This window comes from Macaca nemestrina, chromosome 9 (genome assembly GCF_043159975.1).
Source record: "Macaca nemestrina isolate mMacNem1 chromosome 9, mMacNem.hap1, whole genome shotgun sequence".
Classification (NCBI taxonomy): Eukaryota; Metazoa; Chordata; class Mammalia; order Primates; family Cercopithecidae; genus Macaca; species Macaca nemestrina.
The window spans coordinates 13,743,730-13,764,649 of record NC_092133.1 but is presented as its reverse complement, the minus strand read 5'-3'; the positions used below and the strand labels follow the sequence as shown (position 1 = coordinate 13,764,649).

Here is a 20,920-nt window from a genome sequence, read left to right as displayed (position 1 = left end):
TCATACTGTCACTCATGCTGGAGTGCAGTGGCGCACACATGGCTCACTGCAACCTCCACCTTCTGGGTTCAAGCAATCCTCCCACCTCATCCTCCTGAGTAGCTGGGACTTCAGGCATGCACCACGTGCCCGGCTAATTTTTCTGTTATTTTTTAGAGATGGCATCTTGCCATGTTGCTCAGGTTGATCTTGAACCCCTGAGCTCAAGTGATCCACCCACCTCAGCCTCCCAAAGTGCTGGGATTACAGGCATGAGCCACTGTGCTGAAATGCATAGATCGTAAGTGTGCAGTAGGGTAAGTTTTCACGATTGTATGCACTTGCATCGTCACTGCCTAAAACAAGAAATTGAACATTTCTGTGTTCATTTCTATGTTTTGTGTTCATTTCTATTTCATGAGAGAGCTCAGGTAGCTCCCTCATGCTTCTTTCTAGTTAACTCCTCCCACCGCAAAACCGCTCTTCTGATTTCCTTCAATACGGAATAGTTTACCTATTTAAAAAATTCATGTAAGTAGAATGAACAGTATGTATTCTTTTATACTTGGTTTCTTTTACTCAAAGTAATATTTTTGAGATTTGTCTAATGAGAGCCAATACTTAGTTGTAACTGTTTTGCTATATTTTCTTTGCTTCTTAATTATTTTTCTTAAGAATTTTCAGCTATAGACATCATGACATTTGTTCCCTAAATATTTAGTATGCATTTCTAAAAAGGACATGTAAAAATTTTTTTTAATTAAACTTTTTTTTTTGAGACAGGTCTCTCTCTGTTGCCCAGGGTGGAGTGTGGTGGCACGATCACAGGTCACTGCAGCCTTGACCTTCTAGGCTGAAGTGATCCTCCCACCCTAGCCTCCTGAGTAGCTGGGACCACCGGTGTGCATTACCAGACCTGGCTAATTTTTAATTTTTTCTAGAGATGGAGGTCTCACTCTGTTGCTCAGGTTGGTCTTGAACTCCTGGCCTCAAACTATCCTTCCGCCTTGGTCTCCCAAAATGCTGAGATTACAGGGGTGAGCCACTGTGCCTGGCCTGTACATTTTTTTTTTTTTAATCAACTGAAGCAAAAGCTGCAGGGAATAAAAAGAACATTTTTTAAAGTAATCACAAGGTTGTTACTATTCCTGAGAAGTTGCTAATCATTCCTTAATACTGAGATAGCATGTTTTGTAATGATAGCTGAGAGCTGAACCTTTCCTCATGATTATGTTATTAAATTTTGGTATTTTACAGAAAAAAGCAGCGTCAGAAAAGAAGGCGGTGGCGGCCACTTCTACAAAAGGACAAGAGCAAAGTACCCAGAAGACTAAAGACATGGCTTCCCTCCCCTCAGAATCTAATGAGCCAAAGAGGAAACTTCCAGTTGGTGCTTGCGTGTCTTCGGTGTGTGTGAATTATGAATCTTTTGAAGTTGGTGCCGGACAGGTAAGTTTACGTATTGACTAGGGCTACATAGTTCATGTTGAAATCATACATCTTTATCATGTGGCTTGGCTTTAAGTTCTTTAAATATTTATTTAACATTTATTTGGGATGTGGAGAAAATTGATTTTCTCTTAGTGAAAATTTTTTTCTTCTTCAACAGTGCTCAAAATAAGGGATTAAATGCATACAGAACGTGTTGTCTAACTTTTGAAATTGTCTCTATTTCAGTTTTCCCACCACTCGTACTTTTATAGCATCAGTCTGTTATAGCCACCAACAACAGAAGTGGCCATAGTTAAAAAATTATGTTCAGAATATACTTCAGTTTCTATGAGAGCAACTTGGCTGTATTGACTCAACTTATGTTTCCTAGTACTCATAATTCTTCCCTTGGGGAAAAAGTCTTATAAAAATTGACCAATGCTGCATTTAGTAATATGCTTTAACATACTTATATCACAGTGGCTTTTAGAGTTATTAAAAGCCTTTTAGACAGTGTTACTGTCAGGATATTTATAGTTGAGTATGTAAAGATGCATTTCTGTAAGTGAGTTCATGAAGGTACAAAATGAAATTGGATGTTTGATTTGTATTAACAGTGAAGTTTTAGAGGAATATATTCTTATGTAAGTAAATATTCCTTTACAACTTCATTTTCTTTTCTTTTTTTCCTTTTTAGAGACAGTCTTGCTCTGTTGCGCAGGCTGGAGTGCAGTGATGTGATCATAGCCCATTGTAACCTCAAAGCAAGGTTTTGGGGTTTGGGTTTAAGGGACACCTCCTACCTCAGCCTCCCAGGTAGCTGGGACTGTAGCCATGCACCACCACACCTGGCTAATTTTTTCATTTTTTGTAGAGACAGTCTTACTGTGTGACTCAGGTTAGCCTTGAACTGGCCTCAAGCAATCTTCCTGCCTTAGCTTCCCAGAGTGCCAGGATTATAGGCATGAACTACTGCATCGGGCCTGCAACTGCATTTTTAATGACTGCTGTAATCAGTAATGACTAATTTCACTGTTTGGAGAGATAATGACTTATTCTTATTTCCTTATTATTGAAGGTATTAGTTTCTTAAGGTGCCATAACAAAGTTCCACAACCTGGGTGGCCTTAAACATTAGAAATTTGTTGCCATACAGTTCTGCAGAGCAGAATAGATAGGGTGGTGGCAGGACCATTTTCTCTCTGAAACTTGGAGGGGAATCCTTTCGTGTTTCTTCCGAGCTGCTGGGGATTTGCTGGCCATCTTTGGCAGTTCTAGGTTTATAGATGCATCCCTCCAGGCTTCGTTTTTATGTTGTATTCTCCTTATCTCTTAATAGCATCTTCCCTCTGTGAGTGTCTGGCTGGGTGGCCAAATTTCCCCTTTTTATGTATCAGTCAGATTAGGGCCACCACAGTGATCTCATTTTAACTTGATTACCTTTTTAAATACCCTATTTCCAAATAAAGTCACATTATGAGGTATTGGGGGTTAGGACTTCAACATAAATGTTTTGTGGGGACACAATTCAACCCATCATATTTAACATGTAGGCAATTTCTACTTTTTACTCTTTTAAGTTGTCTAGTAATGAACATTTTAAAGCCAGTTTTCTGTGCACATTCTTTATTTCTTCTTCCAGTTAAGTTGGTAGACATAGGATAGCTGGGCCAGATGATGGATGCAGTCCCTTCCCTGGGGGAGACATCAATCTGTATTCTCACTGGCAGTTTAGAAGGTTGCCTGTTGCCTCTGTCCATTGCCAGTACTGGTATTATCATTTTCCTTTAAAAATATGTAGTAGTTTCACTTTGACACCTTGATTCTAAAGAATTAATTTTTTGTGTGTATTTTCATGCAATTTTTTTTCTTTCTTGTTAGTACTTCTTACTTTCTTTTTAGTATTTCATTTACGTTTCTGATAACCCCATAGGGAAAATGGTATCACACTGTATTTCTTTGAGCACTAGTGAGGTTATTTTCTCATGTTTTTTAGACATTTTTCTTTTGTGAAGTGTTGAATTTACCTGTTTTTCTATTTGTTTTCTTTTTTCCTTTACTGACATTTATAAAATATTTACATATTAAGGTTATTAGCTCCTTGTCATGTATGTTATACATATTTCTTCCAGTTTGTGATTGTTCTTTAACTTTCTTTTTCTTCTTTTTGTTTGCTGGAACAAAACTGTCGAATTTGCAAATATAAGGGCAAGCCTAGGAATGTGAAGTCTAGACTTTGTTAGAAGGGGCAGCTTAGTGTAGTAGAAAGACAATTGGATTTGGAATTAGAAGTCCCACATTTAAGTCCGCACTCTACCACTCACTGGCTCTGTGTTCTTGGGTGAGTCATGTCACATATTTGAGCTTCGCCATAGGCATAATGGTTCTTGCCTTGCCTCCCTCTTTCTGTGTACCTCTGTTGAACACTTGGATTATGCCATTCATTGTGCTTCACTCTCAAGATACTAAAGTAAAAAGACACATTTCCTGCTACTGAGAACCAAATGAAAGAGCTTTGCAAATTGTACAGTGCTATTCAGATGACTGTGTTTTCTCTTGGAGAGGCTACATGTAAGCTACTCAAAATGTGCTCTTTCAGGACAAATCATTTTCTGATGGAAAGAAAACTTAACTGGAGAGGATGATAGTTATAATAATAACAAGTAACGCTCATTGAGTGCTTAAGCTGTGCCAAGCTCTGTGCTAACCACTTTATGTGGATTAGGTTATTTATTTTTCAATCACATGTGAGCTTGGCATGGTTATAATCCCCATTTTATAAATCAGGAAACTGAAGTGGAGCAGAGAGAGGTTAAGAAACTTGCCCAAGGTCACACAGTGAATGAAACCATGATTCAGACCCAGGCAGTTTGAGTTTAGAAGTCTAAAGTTTTAACCATATTTATAACCATAATAAATATAGTAATTCTTATAGACTATTATGCTGTGCTAGACAATAAGTAAAAGTATAGCCAGAGGATATAATAGTCTATAAAGATTTTAAAGATAAATTTTTTAGTACTTTTTTTTTTTTTTGAGATGGAGTCTTGCTCAGTCACCTAGGCTGGAGTGCAGTGGCGTGATCTTGGCTCACTGCAACCTCCGCCTCCCAGGTTCAAGCGATTCTCCTGCCTTAGCCTCCTGAGTAGCTGGGACTACAGGTGCATGCCACCACACCTGACTAATTGTTCTATATTTTTAGTAGAGACAGGGTTTCACTGTGTTAGCCAGTATGGTTTCCATCTCCTGATCTCGTGATCTGCCCACCTCGGCCTCCCAAAGTGCTGGGATTATAGGCATGAGCCACTATGCCTGGCCTGAAAATTCAAAAGAATTTTCTACTATGTGACATTGGAACAATCATCTTTTATTGTTATTTGATTCTTTCCAGGTTTCTGTTGCTTACAACTCATTAGATTTTGAACCAGAGATATTCTTTGCCTTGGGGTCTCCAATTGCTATGTTTCTCACTATTCGAGGAGTTGATAGGATAGATGAGAATTACAGCCTTCCTACCTGTAAAGGGTTCTTCAATATTTATCATCCGGTGAGTAATTGAATTTACTTTCTTTTTTAAAATCTTTTTTTCTTTTTTTAACATTTTTTACTTTTTTATAGAGATGGGGTCTTACTATGTTGACCACGCTGGTCTCAAACTCCTGGCCTCAAGTGATCCTTCCACCTCAGCCTCCCAAATTGCTAGGATTATAGGCATGAACCACTGTGCCTGGCCTTTTACTTTCTTTTTTGAAGAAGAAGATGAAGAAGCTGTCCTCTTTATCCTAATAAATTCTCATATTCTTATTTCTTGGGAATTAATACCTATCTTGATTTTATAAGATTCAGCTCTGTGTTCTAAGAGGTATAGTCTGACACTTTCCAATAAACTTATTTATCAAAAACCTTTGTTCAGGGAAATAATTCTTTTGCTTTGCTTGCAAAGTAATCTTACACACAAACTAGAAAATCTTTTCGTAAGTGTCAGTATTTGAATAAGGTGTGGAGAAAAATAAAAATCTCTGGTTTGCCATGTATCCATTTTCTTACCCAGTGAAGGCATATAATTCAAAACAGCTTTCATAAATTTCTTTTATTTATTCATAAATTCTTCTATTTATAGCTTGATCCAGTGGCATATAGATTAGAACCTATGATTGTTCCAGATTTGGACCTAAAAGCTGTTCTCATTCCACATCACAAAGGCAGAAAAAGACTTCATTTAGGTAAAAAGCAAATACTATAAAAACTTTTTTTCCTGTCATTTGTAATCTGTAATGAATTATGAAAATTTGGACACTAAATCGTCTCTGAGAGAATTAATATTATTTAAGTGCCTACTATGTTCAGAACTTTTAAACTAAGAATTTGGAAGAGCTTTAACAAAGTTACAAATGAATTCTTTCTCTTTGATGGCATTCTAATTGTCGAGGTAATTAGGAGTAGGGAGAAGTTGGTAATAAGGTGATAAGATGCATAATTAGATTTTGATAGAGTTTGGTTATAAGTTTTGGAATTAGGAAGAAGAACAGTTTTTAAAGTAATGACCAGACCTTCAAGAAAGAAACTTGATGTTGTCTAAGTGAGCTGTTATTTTCTTGCTAACTAGACAACACTTTTCTGGTAGAAAAAATTCATTAAACATAATGGATTGGTGATTCCAAGTAGAATTAGGTTTCTCTCCTTCGTGTTAATGGTGTATATTAACCCTACATTTAAAAGTTTGGGTGGAAGGGATGGGAGGGGTAGAAGAGAAGGAAAAGTGATCGTGCACTCTTATGTGAAAGTGTGTTTTTTTTTTGTTTTGCTAACATGCTTTTTAAAAATATTGAACTCTTTTTTAGTTAAAATAAGACATGTGTTTGATAACTTAGAGACCTTGAATTCACACATGATTATTAGACAACAGTAGAAAAAGTGAAGGAGCAGGGGTTTCTTCATTTCTAATTTGGAGTTTAAGTTGTGGTTTTATCAGAATGTTTAAGTCTCCACTTGAACCTGGGAGGTGAAGGTAGCAGTGAGCTGAGATCGTGCTACTGCACTCCAGTCTCCATGAGACTCCGTCTCAAAAAAAAAAAAAAAAAAATCTTAAATTCCCAAAACCACTTCCTGTTTACGGATTAGAAAAACAGTGATTTTAAAATCTCGTAGGCCTCTTTTTATTTTTATTTGTTATTTAAAATAGAGACAGGGTCTCACTATGTTGCCCAGGCTGGTCTTGAACTTCAGACCTCAAATGATTCTTCCATCTTGGCTTCCCAAAGTTTTGGGATTACTAGTGTGAGCTACTGTGTCTGACCCTGGTGTTTAAACTTACAGTAAAAAAAAAACAGGGGGGGAAGCATAACAATGTGCTTACTTTTTTTTTGAGTTGGAGTCTTGCTCTGTTGCCCAGGATGGACTGCAGTGACGCGATCTCGGCTCACTGCAAGCTCCGCCCCCCGGATTCCCGCCATTCTCCTGCCTCAGCCTCTCAAGTAGCTGGGACTACAGGCGCCCGCCACTATGCCCTAATTTTTTGTATTTTTAGTAGAGACGGGGTTTCACTGTGTTAAGCAGGATGGTGTCGATCTCCTGACCTCGTGATCCGCCCGCCGCGGCCTCCCAAAGTGCTGGGATTATAGGCGTGAGGCTCCACGCCTGGCCGAATGTGCTTGTATTTTTATGGTATTTGAACTTCTTTTATTTGGAAAGAGGAAATTTATAGATTTTGGCTGGATCAAGTTTAGTCATTAAAAACAAAAAACAGAATAAGACTCTCCATGACATTTTAACATCTTGGTTCTTGGCTGAGGCACTCCATATATTTGACATTTAAAAGAGGAAGAAGCAGTCTTATCCTGTCTGAGAAGAGTGTTAACTTGTAATTTTTGTGAGGCAGAAGTTTACCCAGTGACTGATTAACTTGTGTCATCTTAATCTCTTTAGAATTGAAAGAAAGTCTCTCTCGTATGGGATCTGATTTGAAGCAGGGTTTTATTAGCTCTCTCAAAAGTGCTTGGCAGACGTTAAATGAGTTTGCCCGTGCTCATACCTCTTCAACCCAGTTGCAAGAAGAATTGGAGAAGGTGGCCAATCAGATCAAAGAAGAAGAAGAAAAGCAAGTAGTTGAAGGTAAATTTGACATTTGAGGCATTTTCTAATACAAATGTTTTATATGAACATAATACTTAAAAGTTATATGATGATGCGTTTCCTTTCTAGACTTTTTGGTTAAATTATAGAAGCTCTTTAAAGGAAAATCTGTTAAGATAAACTGTACTGTCAATTGCGTTACTTCAAAACCCATGCCATCTTTTTTTAGTGGGTTTTTATCTGATAGTTACTGAACTTTTCCCTCTGCAATTTAAAAATTATATTGAGATTCCTAAGGCCAGAGTGGAATATCTGAGTTGAGAACTCAGTTTGTTTTAGTGTTTGCATTTTAAAGACTCACTCTGAGAAGTTTTTTTCCTGATACTGTTGTTTAACTATGTTACAGACTTGACATACAATGTGAAAGTCATTGTGCCATGATGTTTTTTGACTTTTTCAGACTCTAATCCTATTTCCTTTCTTTCTGCAATGCTTTCTCACCCCTTAATCTTCACAACTTCTCTCAGCTTGTTGGCTCTTTCTCCTCTCTCTCGGGTAACCGGCCCCTCTTCCCCTGACTCTTTGGAGAACCGGGAGTGAGCCTGGTAGCTCCTCAGGTTGCTACCTGCGTCAAGCAGTATTCTCATTGAGCCCAGAAAGTCAGCTAAAGTCAAAGGATGGTGATTAAGTGATTGACTTTGATATTGAAATGGTTTAAATTCTAGCAGAAAAGGTTGTTGAAAGTCCAGATTTTTCCAAGGATGAGGACTACTTAGGAAAGGTTGGAATGCTAAATGGAGGCCGCCGAATTGACTATGTTCTCCAGGAAAAACCAATAGAGAGTTTTAATGAATATCTTTTCGCTCTTCAGAGTCACTTATGCTATTGGTAAGTGTTCTTAAATTTGGTAACATTTGAGTGGGCTTTTGGTGCTACCACGTGCAGCAATTTTAGTTTTAGTGAGATTCTTTTACTGATACTATGTGCTATGAATATTCATTTGAACTCCTATATATTCAGAATCGTTATTTTTCCTCTTTAGTTACCCACAAGATGGCAGTATGTCATCTGCTTTTGACCAAAGACCCTTGGTTCTTGCACAGTTTTTGTGGGAATGCCTTTCACAGTGGGAGTGGTAGGGACTTTGAAATCGGTCATTCTTTCCTGTATCCCTGTCACCAAGGAGAATTGCAGCACAACTGTTTAGGAGCTAATCAGTATCCATCTGGTTTTTAAGGACAGCTCTGAGATTACACTGCTTTATTACACTGAGATTACATTGCTATCATTTGCCCTTCTTAGATAGAGTTGAATAGAATAGAACCTGCATTTTCCACCATTGTGCGTAGAAGTTAATTTCTACTAATTGTCTCTTAAGTAAATATGCTTTTCCTTTTCATAGGGAATCTGAAGATACTGCTCTGTTATTACTTAAAGAAATTTATAGAACAATGAACATTAGTCCAGAACAGCCCCAGCATTGATCAAACTTCAGTTTTACTGTGTGAGTTTATTCCTTATTGAATGTATAAATTCTGAATGTTTGCATTCTCAAATCTGTTGTGTGGAGTTGATGTTGACTGATTTTGCTTTTTTCTGTTTCCTCTGAGTTTTTGTTGTCGTTTTTAAAAATTTACAATAGAGACATTAAGGAAGATAATTGGTTTGTAATTTACACTTCTGATTTATTACAGTCTTCTTTCTAAATTTACATAGAATTTGAGTTCATTTATTTTTAGTTTCTTTTTAAAATAGATTCCGAAGAATATCAGTTAGGAATTCCTTTGGCTGCAGGTTCACAGAACCCAGTTTACAATACATTAAACAAATAGAGGTTTCTTTTTATTCTGTAACAAGAAGGGTTCCTCTGTTGAATGACTTCACCAGACACCCAGAGTGCTCACATCCTCCCACCTGAATGTTGGCTCTTGCTGCCTCCTAGTTACAAGATGCCCCCGTAGTTGCAGAGACCATGCCTATATTCACAACATGAATAAGAGGGAAGAGGGGAGAGGGTAGTACTCCTCACATCTGTCGCTCTCTTAATTAGGGAAGCAGAAGCTTGTCCAAAAATTTACTCATACCTATTGACTAGGCCTGTGTCTGATGTCCAGTATCTCCAGTCCGTATGAAAGATTGTAGAAGTGATATTTTGAGCGTTCCCAATCTTTATAGAGGGAAAGAATAGAGAAGGAGGTTAAGTCTGTGATGGGTCGGCCGACCTGCAACTCAGCCACACTCTGTATTCCTAACTGTCCTCCTGAGACACCAGATACCTGTTTTTCCTTACTAGATTATGCATCACTTTTAAAAATAACTAATGTGTTTTTTACAAAGTTAGAAATTTTAAAGCCTTTGAAAGAACCAGATACAAAATGCTGAGCTCTAAGTTACTGAAATCAAAGGAAGTTCCTGCCATTTTTGGTTTTCTAATTTTAAGTGGTAGATGAACATTCCTTCAGCCTCATCTTCTGCCTCCTCGTTTTAGAGAGGTAATTACTTTTAGTAGGGTTTCCTTTTTGGTGTCTCACACCTCTAATCCCAGCACTTTGGGAGGCCAAGGCCCGCAGATCACCTGAGGTCAGGAGTTTGAGACCAGTCTGGCCAACATAGTGAAACCCCGTCTCTACTAAAAATACAAAAATTAGCCGGGTGTGGTGGCGGGTGCCTGTAGTTGGGAAATGCAAGGCCAGAAATGAAAGATTGCTCTCCCATAACTCACCCCCAACCTCCCTGCCCGAGACACCAGTGTTCCAAGTTTTGTGTATCCTTCCAGTTATCTGTTAACATATCACACACACTTTTAAGTTTTTCTTCTTTAAAAGACAAAAGAGACTGGGCGCGGTGGCTCACGCCTGTGATCCCAGCACTTTGGGAGGCTGAGGCAGGTGGATTACTTGAGGTTAGGAGTTCAAGACTAGCCTGGCTAACATGGTGAAACCCTGTCTCTACTAAAAATACAAAAATTAGCCGGGCGTGGTAGTGGGCGCCTGTAATCCCAGCAACTCAGGAGGCTGAGGCAGGAGAATCGCTTGAACCCAGGAGGTGGAGGTTGCAGTGAGCTGAGATTGCGCCACGGTACTCTGGCTGGATGACAGAGTCCATCTCAAAAAAAAGACAAATGATAGCAAAATTGACACACCATTATTACCTTTGTATCTTTGAGATTGTCCCATATCTATCCATCCATCCATTCATCCATCTGTCTGCCCATCCATCCATTCATCCATCTGTCCAGTATCTGTTGAGCACCTTACTTAAGTGCCAGGTGCTATTTTAGGTATTGGGCTTCACAGCAGTGGACCAAAGCCTCTGCCCTCAAGGACTTTTTTTCCTCTAATGGAAGGCAGACAGCACGTGGACAATTGAAATGTACCACATGGTAAAGATTGAGCAGCTGGACAAGGAGGAGAGGAATTCATTTGGGATGGGAGCAAGTTGTTATTGTATATAAGATGGCAAGGGACCCCCTTCACGGGCAAAGTGTCATTTGAGCAAGTGAGCCAGATGGATATCTGGAGGAAGAAGACCATTTCAGGTGGAGAGAAAAATCTGGATCAGACTATGAGAGTGACCTTGTTCTTTTTATGTATTCTATTGACTATTGCACCATATTTGCTTAACCAGTCCCTACTCATGGGCATTTCAGTTATTCTAATCTTTTATTAGTGGGAACAGTACTACAGTGATACATGATATTTTAATAGTTGCATTTCATTCCATTTTATAGTTCTTGTATTAAAATACTTAATTTTACCCCATTGTTGGGTGTTAGGTGATTTTCCAAATTTTCTCCATTATAAATAACTCTGATATGTAGTTTTACATACTTTTTGCCCATCTCTGTTTGCTTTGGATACATTCTTAGACGTAGTGTTCTTATTTCTGAGAATATTGCATATTTTTAAGAGATTTTTGGCCGGGTGTGGTGGCTCATGCCTGTAATCCCAGCTTGAGAGGCCGAGGCAGGCGGATCACTTGAGGTCAGGAGTTTGAGACCAGCCTGGCTGACATAGTGAAACCCCATCTCTACTAAAAATACAAAAAAATTAGCCAGGTGTGATCTCACCTACTTGGGAGGCTGAGGCAAGAGGATCACTTAAAACCCAGGAGGTGGAGGTTGCAGTGAGCTGAGATTGCGCCACTGCACTCCAGCCTGGGCAATAGTGCAAGATTCTGCCTCAAAAAAAAGAAAAGCTTTTTGATCCCTACATTTTGCTAAATTGCATTCCAGAAAAGTTGCTCAGTTTTCATATTTACCATCGGTATGTAAAGGCCAGTATTCTTGCACTCTTGGAAGCAGTGGGTATTACTGAATTTTTTTTTAATATATATTTTTTGAGATGAAGTCTCACTGTCGCCCAGGCTGGAGTGCAATGGCGCATCTCAGCTGACTGCAAGCTCCGCCTCCTGGGTTCGTGCCATTCTTCTGCCTCAGCCTCCTGAGTAGCTGGGACTACAAGTGTCTGCCACCACGCCCGGCTAATTTTTTGTATTTTTTTAGTAGGGACAGGGTGTCACCATGTTAACCAGGATGGTCTTGATCTCCTGACCTCGTGATCAGCCCACCTTGGCCTCCCAAAGTGCTGGGATTACAGGCGTGAGCGCCCGGCCGGTATTACTGATTTAAAAATTTTTTTTGCCAATTTGGTAGCCAGAAATTGTTATAATACCATTTTTACTTACTTTTCTATTACTAGTGAAGTTGAGCTCTTTGGGTGTATCTTAACTGGCTGATTATGTTTCTTTTGTCAGTTGCCTGTTCTTGACCTTTATACATTTTCTTGGAGGTATGGGGTAGGGTCCTTTTCTTTCTTACGGATTTATAAATATGATATTTAAGGATATCAGCCTTTGTCATTGCAAATATTTTTTCCCAGTTTGAAATTAGCCTTTTAGTTTTCCTTATACTTTGGATTTTTTTTGGCGGAAGTTGAGGGGAGCATGTTTTAAAAACACGTAGCCCTACGCTGGGCACGATGGCTCATGCCTGTAATCCCTGCATTTTGGCAGGCCGAGGTGGATGGATCACCAGAGGTCAGGAGGTTGAGACCAGCCTGGCCAATATGGAGAACCCCAGCCTCTATTAAAAATACAAAAATTCGATGAGAGTGGTGGTGGGCACCTGTAATCCCAGCTACTTGGGACGCTGAGGCAGGATAATTGCTTGAACCCAGGAGGCAAAAGTTGCAGTGACCCAAGATTGTGCCACTGCACTCCCACCTAGATGACAGAGCGAGACTCGTCTCAAAACAACAACAGCAGCAGCAACAACAACACCATAGCCCAGTCTTTTATGATTAATTAGTTTTTAGATTTTTACATTTATTTTCTTTTAGTTCTTTTTTTTTTCTTTCCCATTTGGCTTTGTAATTTTTTTTTTCTTTTTTTTTTGAGACGGAGTCTCGCTATGTCGCCCAGGGTGGAGTGCAGTGGCCGGATCTCAGCTCACTGCAAGCTCCGCCTCCCGGGTTTTTACGCCATTCTCCTGCCTCAGCCTCCCGAGTAGCCGGGACTATAGGCGCCCACCACCTCGCCCGGCTAGTTTTTTGTCTTTTTTAGTAGAGACGGGGTTTCACCGTGTTAGCCAGGATGGTCTCAAACTCCTGACCTCGTGATCCGCCCGTCTCGGCCTCCCAAAGTGCTGGGATTACAGGCTTGAGCCACCGCGCCCGGCCTGGCTTTGTAATTTAGAAGAGTAACGTGTAGAAAACAATTTAACTTTTTTCTTACATAATCATTTCTGTCTGTGCCATATATTGAATAATGTACCCTTTTGTCATTGGTTTGATGTTTTTATCATATGCCAAATATTTTGCTGTTGTTTGACATTTTAATTAATATTTGTTTCCTAGGCTTTCTCATCTCTTCTAGCGATTTATTTGTCTATGGTACTTCATTGATTTCAAGTCATATATTTTCCACATTTTAACATCTTTAAATTTGTAATGCATCTTAAAATCAGCTGCTGGGGCTGGTGCAGTGTCTCATACACTGTGGGAGGATTACTTGAGCCCAGGAGTTTGAGACCAGCCTGGGCAACATAGTGAAACCTCATCTCTTTAAAAAAAAAAAAAAAAAAAGAGAGAGAAAGAAAATTTAAGTCAGCTGTTGTCTTAACGGAAGCTGAGTTCTTTATGAGAAGCCATACATTTTCTTCTGCTGGTTACTGGGGGAAGGGCTTTACCAACCTGCCTCTGCTTAAGCTAATTTCTCTGCTTGAGATTTTTTAGGACTATGCTGATAGTGTGAATTCAGCACCCAAAATTTGCAGGGATTATCAGTTCAGATATCGGAGTTTTTATTCCCATTTTCCATTGTCAAGGAAGAGTAGTGCAGGCCTCTTTGCCATCCCTTATGCATATAGTTGCTTGTTTTTATCCCGCACTGAGACTATAGATGTTTGGTACCCCCACTTTTTGTGAGGGCTTTTCCTTTGAGACTTCCTTTCTGGGCATCTTTTTATGGTACATAACAGTGAAGTGTCACAATCGATGGTGTCTTAGATTTGGTGAAATATGGTGTTTTAATAATTGTAATTTTATGCATAATACCTGGCAGTAGAAGTTCTCAGTATACCATAGTCTTCGCAGTTATCCCAAATGAAGTTGGAAATAATTGAAGTTCCCCTGACGCTCTCTACCCCCAACAAAACAAAGCAAAACAAACAAAACCAAAAGAATAGTAATTCTAGGATTTTGCCATCACCTTTTATGAAAAACTCAGCAAGAACCTTCTATTTCACATATGATTCGTTCACTGTAATTGTTTTATTTATTTTTTCCTATACTTGGCTGTAAAATTTAGTCAAGAATTTAAGTTTCTAATACTGTACTAATATCGTAAGATAATCCATTTAAAATGTTAACAGTCATTCTATACATGGTTCCTTCAAGCTTAGAGCAGTTTTGCTGAATGGTTGTTTTATGTTTATGTCCTTTTAAAGATTGTTCTTTGAAAAGCCTCATAGCCGGGCGCAGTGGCTCACGCCTGTAATCCCAGCACTCTGGGAGGCTGAGGCAGGTGGATCGCCTGAGGTCGGGAGTTCAAGACCAGCCTGACCAACATGGAGAAACCCCGTCTCTACTAAAAATACAAAATTAGCTGGGCCTGGTGGCACATACCTATAATCCCAGCTACTAGGGAGGCTGAGGCAGGAGAATTGCTTGAACCTGGGAGGCGGAGGTTGCGGTGAGCCGAGATCGTGCCATTGCACTCCAGCCTGGGCAACAAGAGCGAAACTCCGCCTCAAAAAAAAAAAAAAAAAAAAAAAAAAAGCCTCAAATTGGCCAGGCGTGGTGGCTTATACCTGTAATCTTAGCACTTTGGAGACTGAGGCAGGCAGATTGCTTGAGTTCAGGAGTTTGAGACCAGCTGAGCAACATAGTAACACCTCATCTCTACTAAAAGTAAAAAAAAAAAAAAAAAAAAAAAATCACTGGGGGCATGATGGTGTGCACCTGTAGTCCCAGCAACTTGGGAGGCTGAGATGAGAGGATTGCTGGAGTTCGGGAGATTGAGGCTGCAGTGAGCTGTGATCACGCCACTGCACTTCAGCCTGGATTGTAGAGTGAGACCCTGTCTCAAAAATAAATAATTAAATAAAAATTAAAAAGCCTCAAGTTAACATGGCAGATAACTAATTTTATTTTTCATTAATATTTTATTTTAGCCGGGCGCCGTGGCTCACGCCTGTAATCCCAGCACTTTTGGAAGCCGAGGCCGGCGGATCACGAGGTCAGGAGTTTGAGACCAGCCTGGCCAACATGGTGAAACCTTGTCTCTATTAAAAATACAAAAATTAGCCAGGCATGGTAGCATGCACCTGTAGTCCCAGCTACTCAGGAGGCTGAGGCAGGAGAATATTTTGAACCTGGGAGGCAGAGGGTGCAGTGATCCAAGATCGCGCCATTGCACTTCAGCCTGGGCGACAGGGCGAGACTCTGTCTCAAAGAAGAAAAATAAAATAAAATACCTTATTTTAATTTTTCGAGAAGGGGTCTCACTCTGTCACCCATCTTGGAGTGCAGTGGTGTGATCTTGGCTCACTGCAACCTCTGCCTCCTGGGCTCAAGTGATCCTCCTAACTCAGCGTCTCGTGACGCTGGGACCACAGGTGTGTGCCACAACGCCCGGCTAATTTTTTTATTTTTTGGTAGAGACGGGGTTTCCCCAAGTTGCCCAGGCTGGCCTCAAACTTCTGAGCTGAGATGATCCCCTTGCCTTGGGAGATGATCCACTCGCCTTGGCCTGCCGCAGTGCTGGTATTACAGGAATGAGCCACAATACCTGGCCATAACTAACTTTAAATTGTGTCTTTTACTCTCTGTACTGGCTTTGCTATGAAGATTATCATGCTGGTTAATCTTACTGAGTGTTTCCTGGGCACTCTTGTCCCTTTGGAAGGCCTGTCTGAGGACTTGCTCGCAGGCTGTGCTCTTTGGAGGCGGTTTGCAGTGTTTATCAGTAAAGTTGAGCACTGGTGGATTGTCCGTTCTTTTTTTTTTTTTTTTTTTTTTTTTGAGATGCAGTCTTGGTCTGTCCCCAAGGCTGGAGTGCAGTAGCGCGATCTTGGCTTACTGCAAGCTCCGCCTCCTGGGTTCACGCCATTCTTCTGCCTCAGCCTCCTGAGTAACTGGGACTACAGGCGCCCACCACCATGCCCGGGTAATTTTTTGTATTTTCAGTAGAGATGGGGTTTCATCGTGTTAGCCAGGATGGTCTCAATCTCCTGACCTCGTGATCTGCCTGCCTCGGCCTCCCAAAGTGGTGGGATTACAGGCCTGAACCACTGCACCTGATCAGTTGTCCATTCTTTTGCTTAAGAAAAGACAACGATGCATTATATTTGACTGTAAATTTGTAAAGTTCACTTATGTTTTTGTTTTTGTTTTTTTTCCTCTTTTTAAGACTTTCTTGTCTGCACAGAAAATCCCGGTACAACTTCCAATGCTGAGAAAATCCTCAGAGGACGTTCCCACTTTGCTCCTGTGATGGATGACAGAAGAGCGATTCATCAACAATTGCTCAGCCACAATCCTCGGACATAGGGATTTAAAAGACAGTACACAGAACTAAGACAGTGAAAAAAATCAGTACCACATTTGGACAGTATCGGTGAGAAAACGTAATTATAAAAATGATGCCATGACAAATTCCACAGATCAGTTTAGTTGTATAGTTGTTAAAGTTATATGTGATATCAATGAAGAAATATTTGTAGCATGTAAACGGTTATTTGTTTCTTAAGAAGTATTGTTAGTGGGCTATTAAACTTGAATTTTTCTTTTTATTAATGCAGTATGTTTTTTTTAATTCAAGTATGAACTTGTTGAGAAACTATAGTAATATGATTTTTAAGAGATTTATGTTCTACTTTAAATGTGAATTGTACTTCTGAGCTGCCTTAATGCAAGATCATTTATATTTGTTAAGAGGAAATAATCAAGATCACTCATATCCCAACTGAATTTGAGGTTTTATAAATCTCTCAAACTATTGCTGAGAGCCTGATTGTGGAAGGAAGTGAGATGCACCTTATTTTCCAGAAGTCCTGTGAAGCGCTCTCCTAGCATGTCCATTTCCAGGAGGAGAAGTGAGCAGATGAGAGGTTTTCCATTTTATCATCCAAGGTAGCTGTGCAATTGCCTTGTTGCTGAAGTTCCAATAATGTGAAAACCAAAGTAGAGGTTTTTTTTTCTTCTTCTTTTTGCTTTGTATTAATTTCACTTATACCAAAGTGTTTGAAAGTATGAAATGTATTGCTTCTGGGCTATATAAGGCTACTTCATGACAAGACTGCTTTGTAATATTTCATTTGTTTTACTATAAATTCAAATTATCTAAATATTTTCCTAATACTACATGGGAATGCTGATTTTCTTTTGTTACGTAGTGGAAATATTTTGCATTGTTTACATAGTTCTCATGGAACATGGAAATTTTTGAAAGTGATATATGATACACATTTTTTGTGTATATATTCTAATTAGTGTGAATAAAGCAGTAACATTAATGCATTTTTTTAAGCAGCAAACTTCTGTATTTCTCTTGTCTTCCTTAAAAGTATCCCCATGAACTCAGTGTTTATTCCCTTTGTATTGTGAGTATCTGCTTATATTGTCAATACATAGTGTTAGCATTGGCTCCTAATGGTAGAATTAGAATAGCAAAATTTTAAGAACTGTAATTGACTCCGGACAACATAGATTTCAGCCACCTCATTCTACAGCTGAGGCCAGGACACTAAATGCCTTTCCCAGACTGGGTAGTGGCAGATCTGGGATAGAATATGGTTTTCTTGATTCCCTTTCAGCCTTGATTTCTCTCTCTCAGGACTACTACTTTTTAATTAATTTTCACCTAACTTCCCAATACTGATGAAATAAAGAAACGAGAGGATTATTTATATATATTTCAATAAAATCCAGTTTGATTTTTCAATTTACATCTGGTTTTGTTTGTGTCATTCAGCCTGTCTTCTGAGTAATGGGCAGAGAAGGACCAGGGTTCGTAGAAGAAGCATATGGCAACTAAGTGGCAGCAGTCTTGCCCTTTCCTTTTCATACTTGAGGAAACAGAAAATAGAATTTTTGAGTGATTCTGCCTGTGAATATATACATACATACATACAGATATGCGTATGTATGTATGTATTACTATTCAGTCTCTTAAAAAACAAAAAAACAGTAGGTCCCCTGAGGGCAGAGTCAATGAACATATTGTTCACTGTTGTAACCACCTTGCAGGATTTCAGTCTATAGGTGAGAGTCCAGCTGCTAAGTGAAGCTTGACCTCTGCCTCTTCCTCAGGAGCAGCTCATCCCCTGACAACCTCCCCTCCCAGCCCCTAATCTGGTTTAATGCCCTTCTTTTCCGGAGATAAAGAAAGTCATGTCTCTAGTTATTCCAGAAATGTTTCATGTGTAGAGTTTGGCACAAAAATTTAAAGGCACCAGCATCTGAAATCAAAGGTGAAAGAGTCGTCACAGTACTGATGAAGACACCGAGGCCTCGTCTGCTGTGTTAACATGCTGTATGACAAGAGGAACCTGCTTTCCAAGTCTGCTGGACATGTGTGCTTCTTGAATCCAACCAGACAAACATGTTTTCTCAAAACCACAGTATAAGACAAGGAAACTGCACAGATTCGAGTGATTTTTGAGGTAAGTATGTTATTGGAAAGGTGTGACCTATATAGAACCTTGAACATGAAAAGGAGGAGATGCTGCTATCTTGGCAGGGATGATCATGTATTTGAAATAGTAACTCACAGCATTTGGCCTCATGATAAGAGTACTGAAGATTATCCCAGAAAACCTAGGATGATACTGGTATTTATAGTACCATTGTTTCAAGTTTTTATGACTTGAGGCATCTAACTATCTTAATGCTGTACTTTAGTGTTTACCAAGCAGCTTTCTGGCGGAAACTTGAACTGCAGACACTGAGTGTTTTGGTTTTCCTCTAAGTTATAGTTCTCATTGTAACTTAATAAGTTGGCATTCCGGCTTAGTTTGAGTCGGTTTCCCAGGGCTGGGTCCTCAGAGGAGAGTGGTTAGAATTCAGTTCGTCTTTGAGCTGGGGTGCTGACATTGTGTTCCTGCTGTTGACTGTCTCCCTGCAGTGCACAGGACGGACTGTCAGCTAACCTGTCTTCATGACATTTCTGTAATACTTCTCAGGGGGTTATCAGTCTTATCCTGGTATTTCATCTCCTAATTGAGCTTACCAAAACTTAATCGCATACTAAAGAGCTCTGGTGTCCACCTACTTTTATTTGTGTCCAAGCTCTATTTAGCAATGAATCCTTCGGCAAGATCTTTCCCTCAACCTCTCAGCAAAGTGTTTTTGTCTTGTTTTTGCTCAGTTTCCTTTGTCATTAAATTCCTCAACCTCATAGAAGAGTTGTGAGGATTAAACAAAAATATGAATAAAATACCTATCGTGGTGCTCAGCACACAGTGGGCACTCAGAATGTTAACTGATTTTTACTATTGTTGTTCTTTTACCATGAGCACTTGAGTCCGGGGATGACCCAGGCCTTCATTCCAGGCCACCACCACTTCAGTCCTCCCTGGGTCGAGCTTTGGCCAGGTTTTTTTTTTTTTTTGAGACGGAGTCTCGCTCTGTCACCCAGGCTGGAGTGCAGTGGCGTGATCTCGGCTCACTGCAAGCTCCGCCTCCCGGGTTCACGCCATTCTCCCGCCTCAGCCTCCCGAGTAGCTGGGACTACAGGCGCCCGCCACCACGCCCGGCTAGTTTTTTTTTTGTATTTTTAGTAGAGACGGGGTTTCACCATGTTAGCCAGGATAGTCTTGATCTCCTGACCTCGTGATCCACCCGCCTCGGCCTCCCAAAGTGCTGGGATTACAGGCTTGAGCCACCGCACCCGGCCAAGGCCAGGTTTCTTGTGGTTGAGCCCTGCCAGGGAGAGCACCTCAGAGTCTGCTCACAGAGGCCTCTCAGATATCTGCAGAGGTGTCAAGTGCGTAAGTCTGCAGGAGGCACAGTCATTAGAAAGGGGTGAGGAGCTGTGGAACAGGTGGGCTAGGTGGCATGTGGGGAGGTAATGCTTACTTCCATGCAAGTCAGTGGGGCTCTTATATAACACTTTTGGATAACTTGTTTGCGCTCTGATTCTCTACTTTAAACTCATTTTGGGATAAGGATCAAGAAAACACTTCTTTTTTTCTTCCTAAATTCTGCCCTCTTTTCTCCCTGATACCGTTTCCAGCGGTAAAACAGCAACTCTTGGCCTGGTGCGGTGGCTCACGCCTATAATCCCAGCACTTTGGGAGGCCGAGGCAAGCAGATCACGAAATCAGGAGATCGAGACCATCCTGGCTAACATGGTGAAACCCTGTCTCTACTAAAAATACAAAAAATTAGCTGGGCATGGTGGCACATGCCTGTAGCCGCAGCGACAGGAGGCTGAGGCAGGAGAATTGCTTGAACCCGGGAGGTGGAGGTTGCAGTGAGCTGAGATCTCGCCACTGTACTGCATGCAGCCTGAGTGACAGAGCAAGACTCCGTCTCAAAATAAGTAAATAAAAAATAAAACAGCAAGTCTTGCAGATTTCCCAAATGTATTGGTCCCATAGAACAATGAAAATAATGTCATGTTGTTAACACCAGTGGGAGTTTGGGAAATAATTCCGGCTCGTTGTTTAATACTTCTTTCAGCTTCAGATCAAGTGAAATGAGTTTCATATATGAAATTGTATGATGACACATAAAACAGGCCAGTTATTGAGGACACATCCATGAGATAGTGGGCAATGCTACATATTTATTAGTGGTTGTGCTCCCGTTCAGGTTCACAGACTGGTGGGATTGGTGTAGTTGGGATAACCCACCATGTTTTTCTTTCATTTCTTGTATTAAAGAGTGGCTTTTAAAAGACCTCACTATGGAATTTTCACAAATACTCAAAAGTA

At 40.2% G+C, this 20,920-nt stretch overlaps 1 protein-coding gene across 4 annotated transcripts in view; it reads left to right on the top strand.

Annotated features, from left to right (window-relative positions):
- SEC23I (SEC23 interacting protein) overlaps positions 1-17,929 on the top strand; it is a 51,230-nt gene extending 33,301 nt beyond the window's left edge. Inside the window, exons 13-19 of one of the 4 annotated variants that reach the window (XM_071069033.1) lie at positions 1,237-1,428; positions 4,802-4,957; positions 5,531-5,633; positions 7,336-7,521; positions 8,211-8,370; positions 8,885-8,986; positions 16,393-17,929. In XM_071069033.1, coding sequence (XP_070925134.1) covers positions 1,237-1,428; positions 4,802-4,957; positions 5,531-5,633; positions 7,336-7,521; positions 8,211-8,370; positions 8,885-8,966 — 879 coding nt within the window. In that variant the 3' untranslated portion in view covers positions 8,967-8,986; positions 16,393-17,929. Of the gene's footprint in view, positions 1-1,236; positions 1,429-4,801; positions 4,958-5,530; positions 5,634-7,335; positions 7,522-8,207; positions 8,987-16,392 lie in introns of those variants that run through there. The other 3 variants (XM_011717684.3, XR_011607597.1, XM_071069034.1) reach the window with 3 other exon arrangements.
- The last annotated feature ends 2,991 nt before the right edge of the window (positions 17,930-20,920 follow it).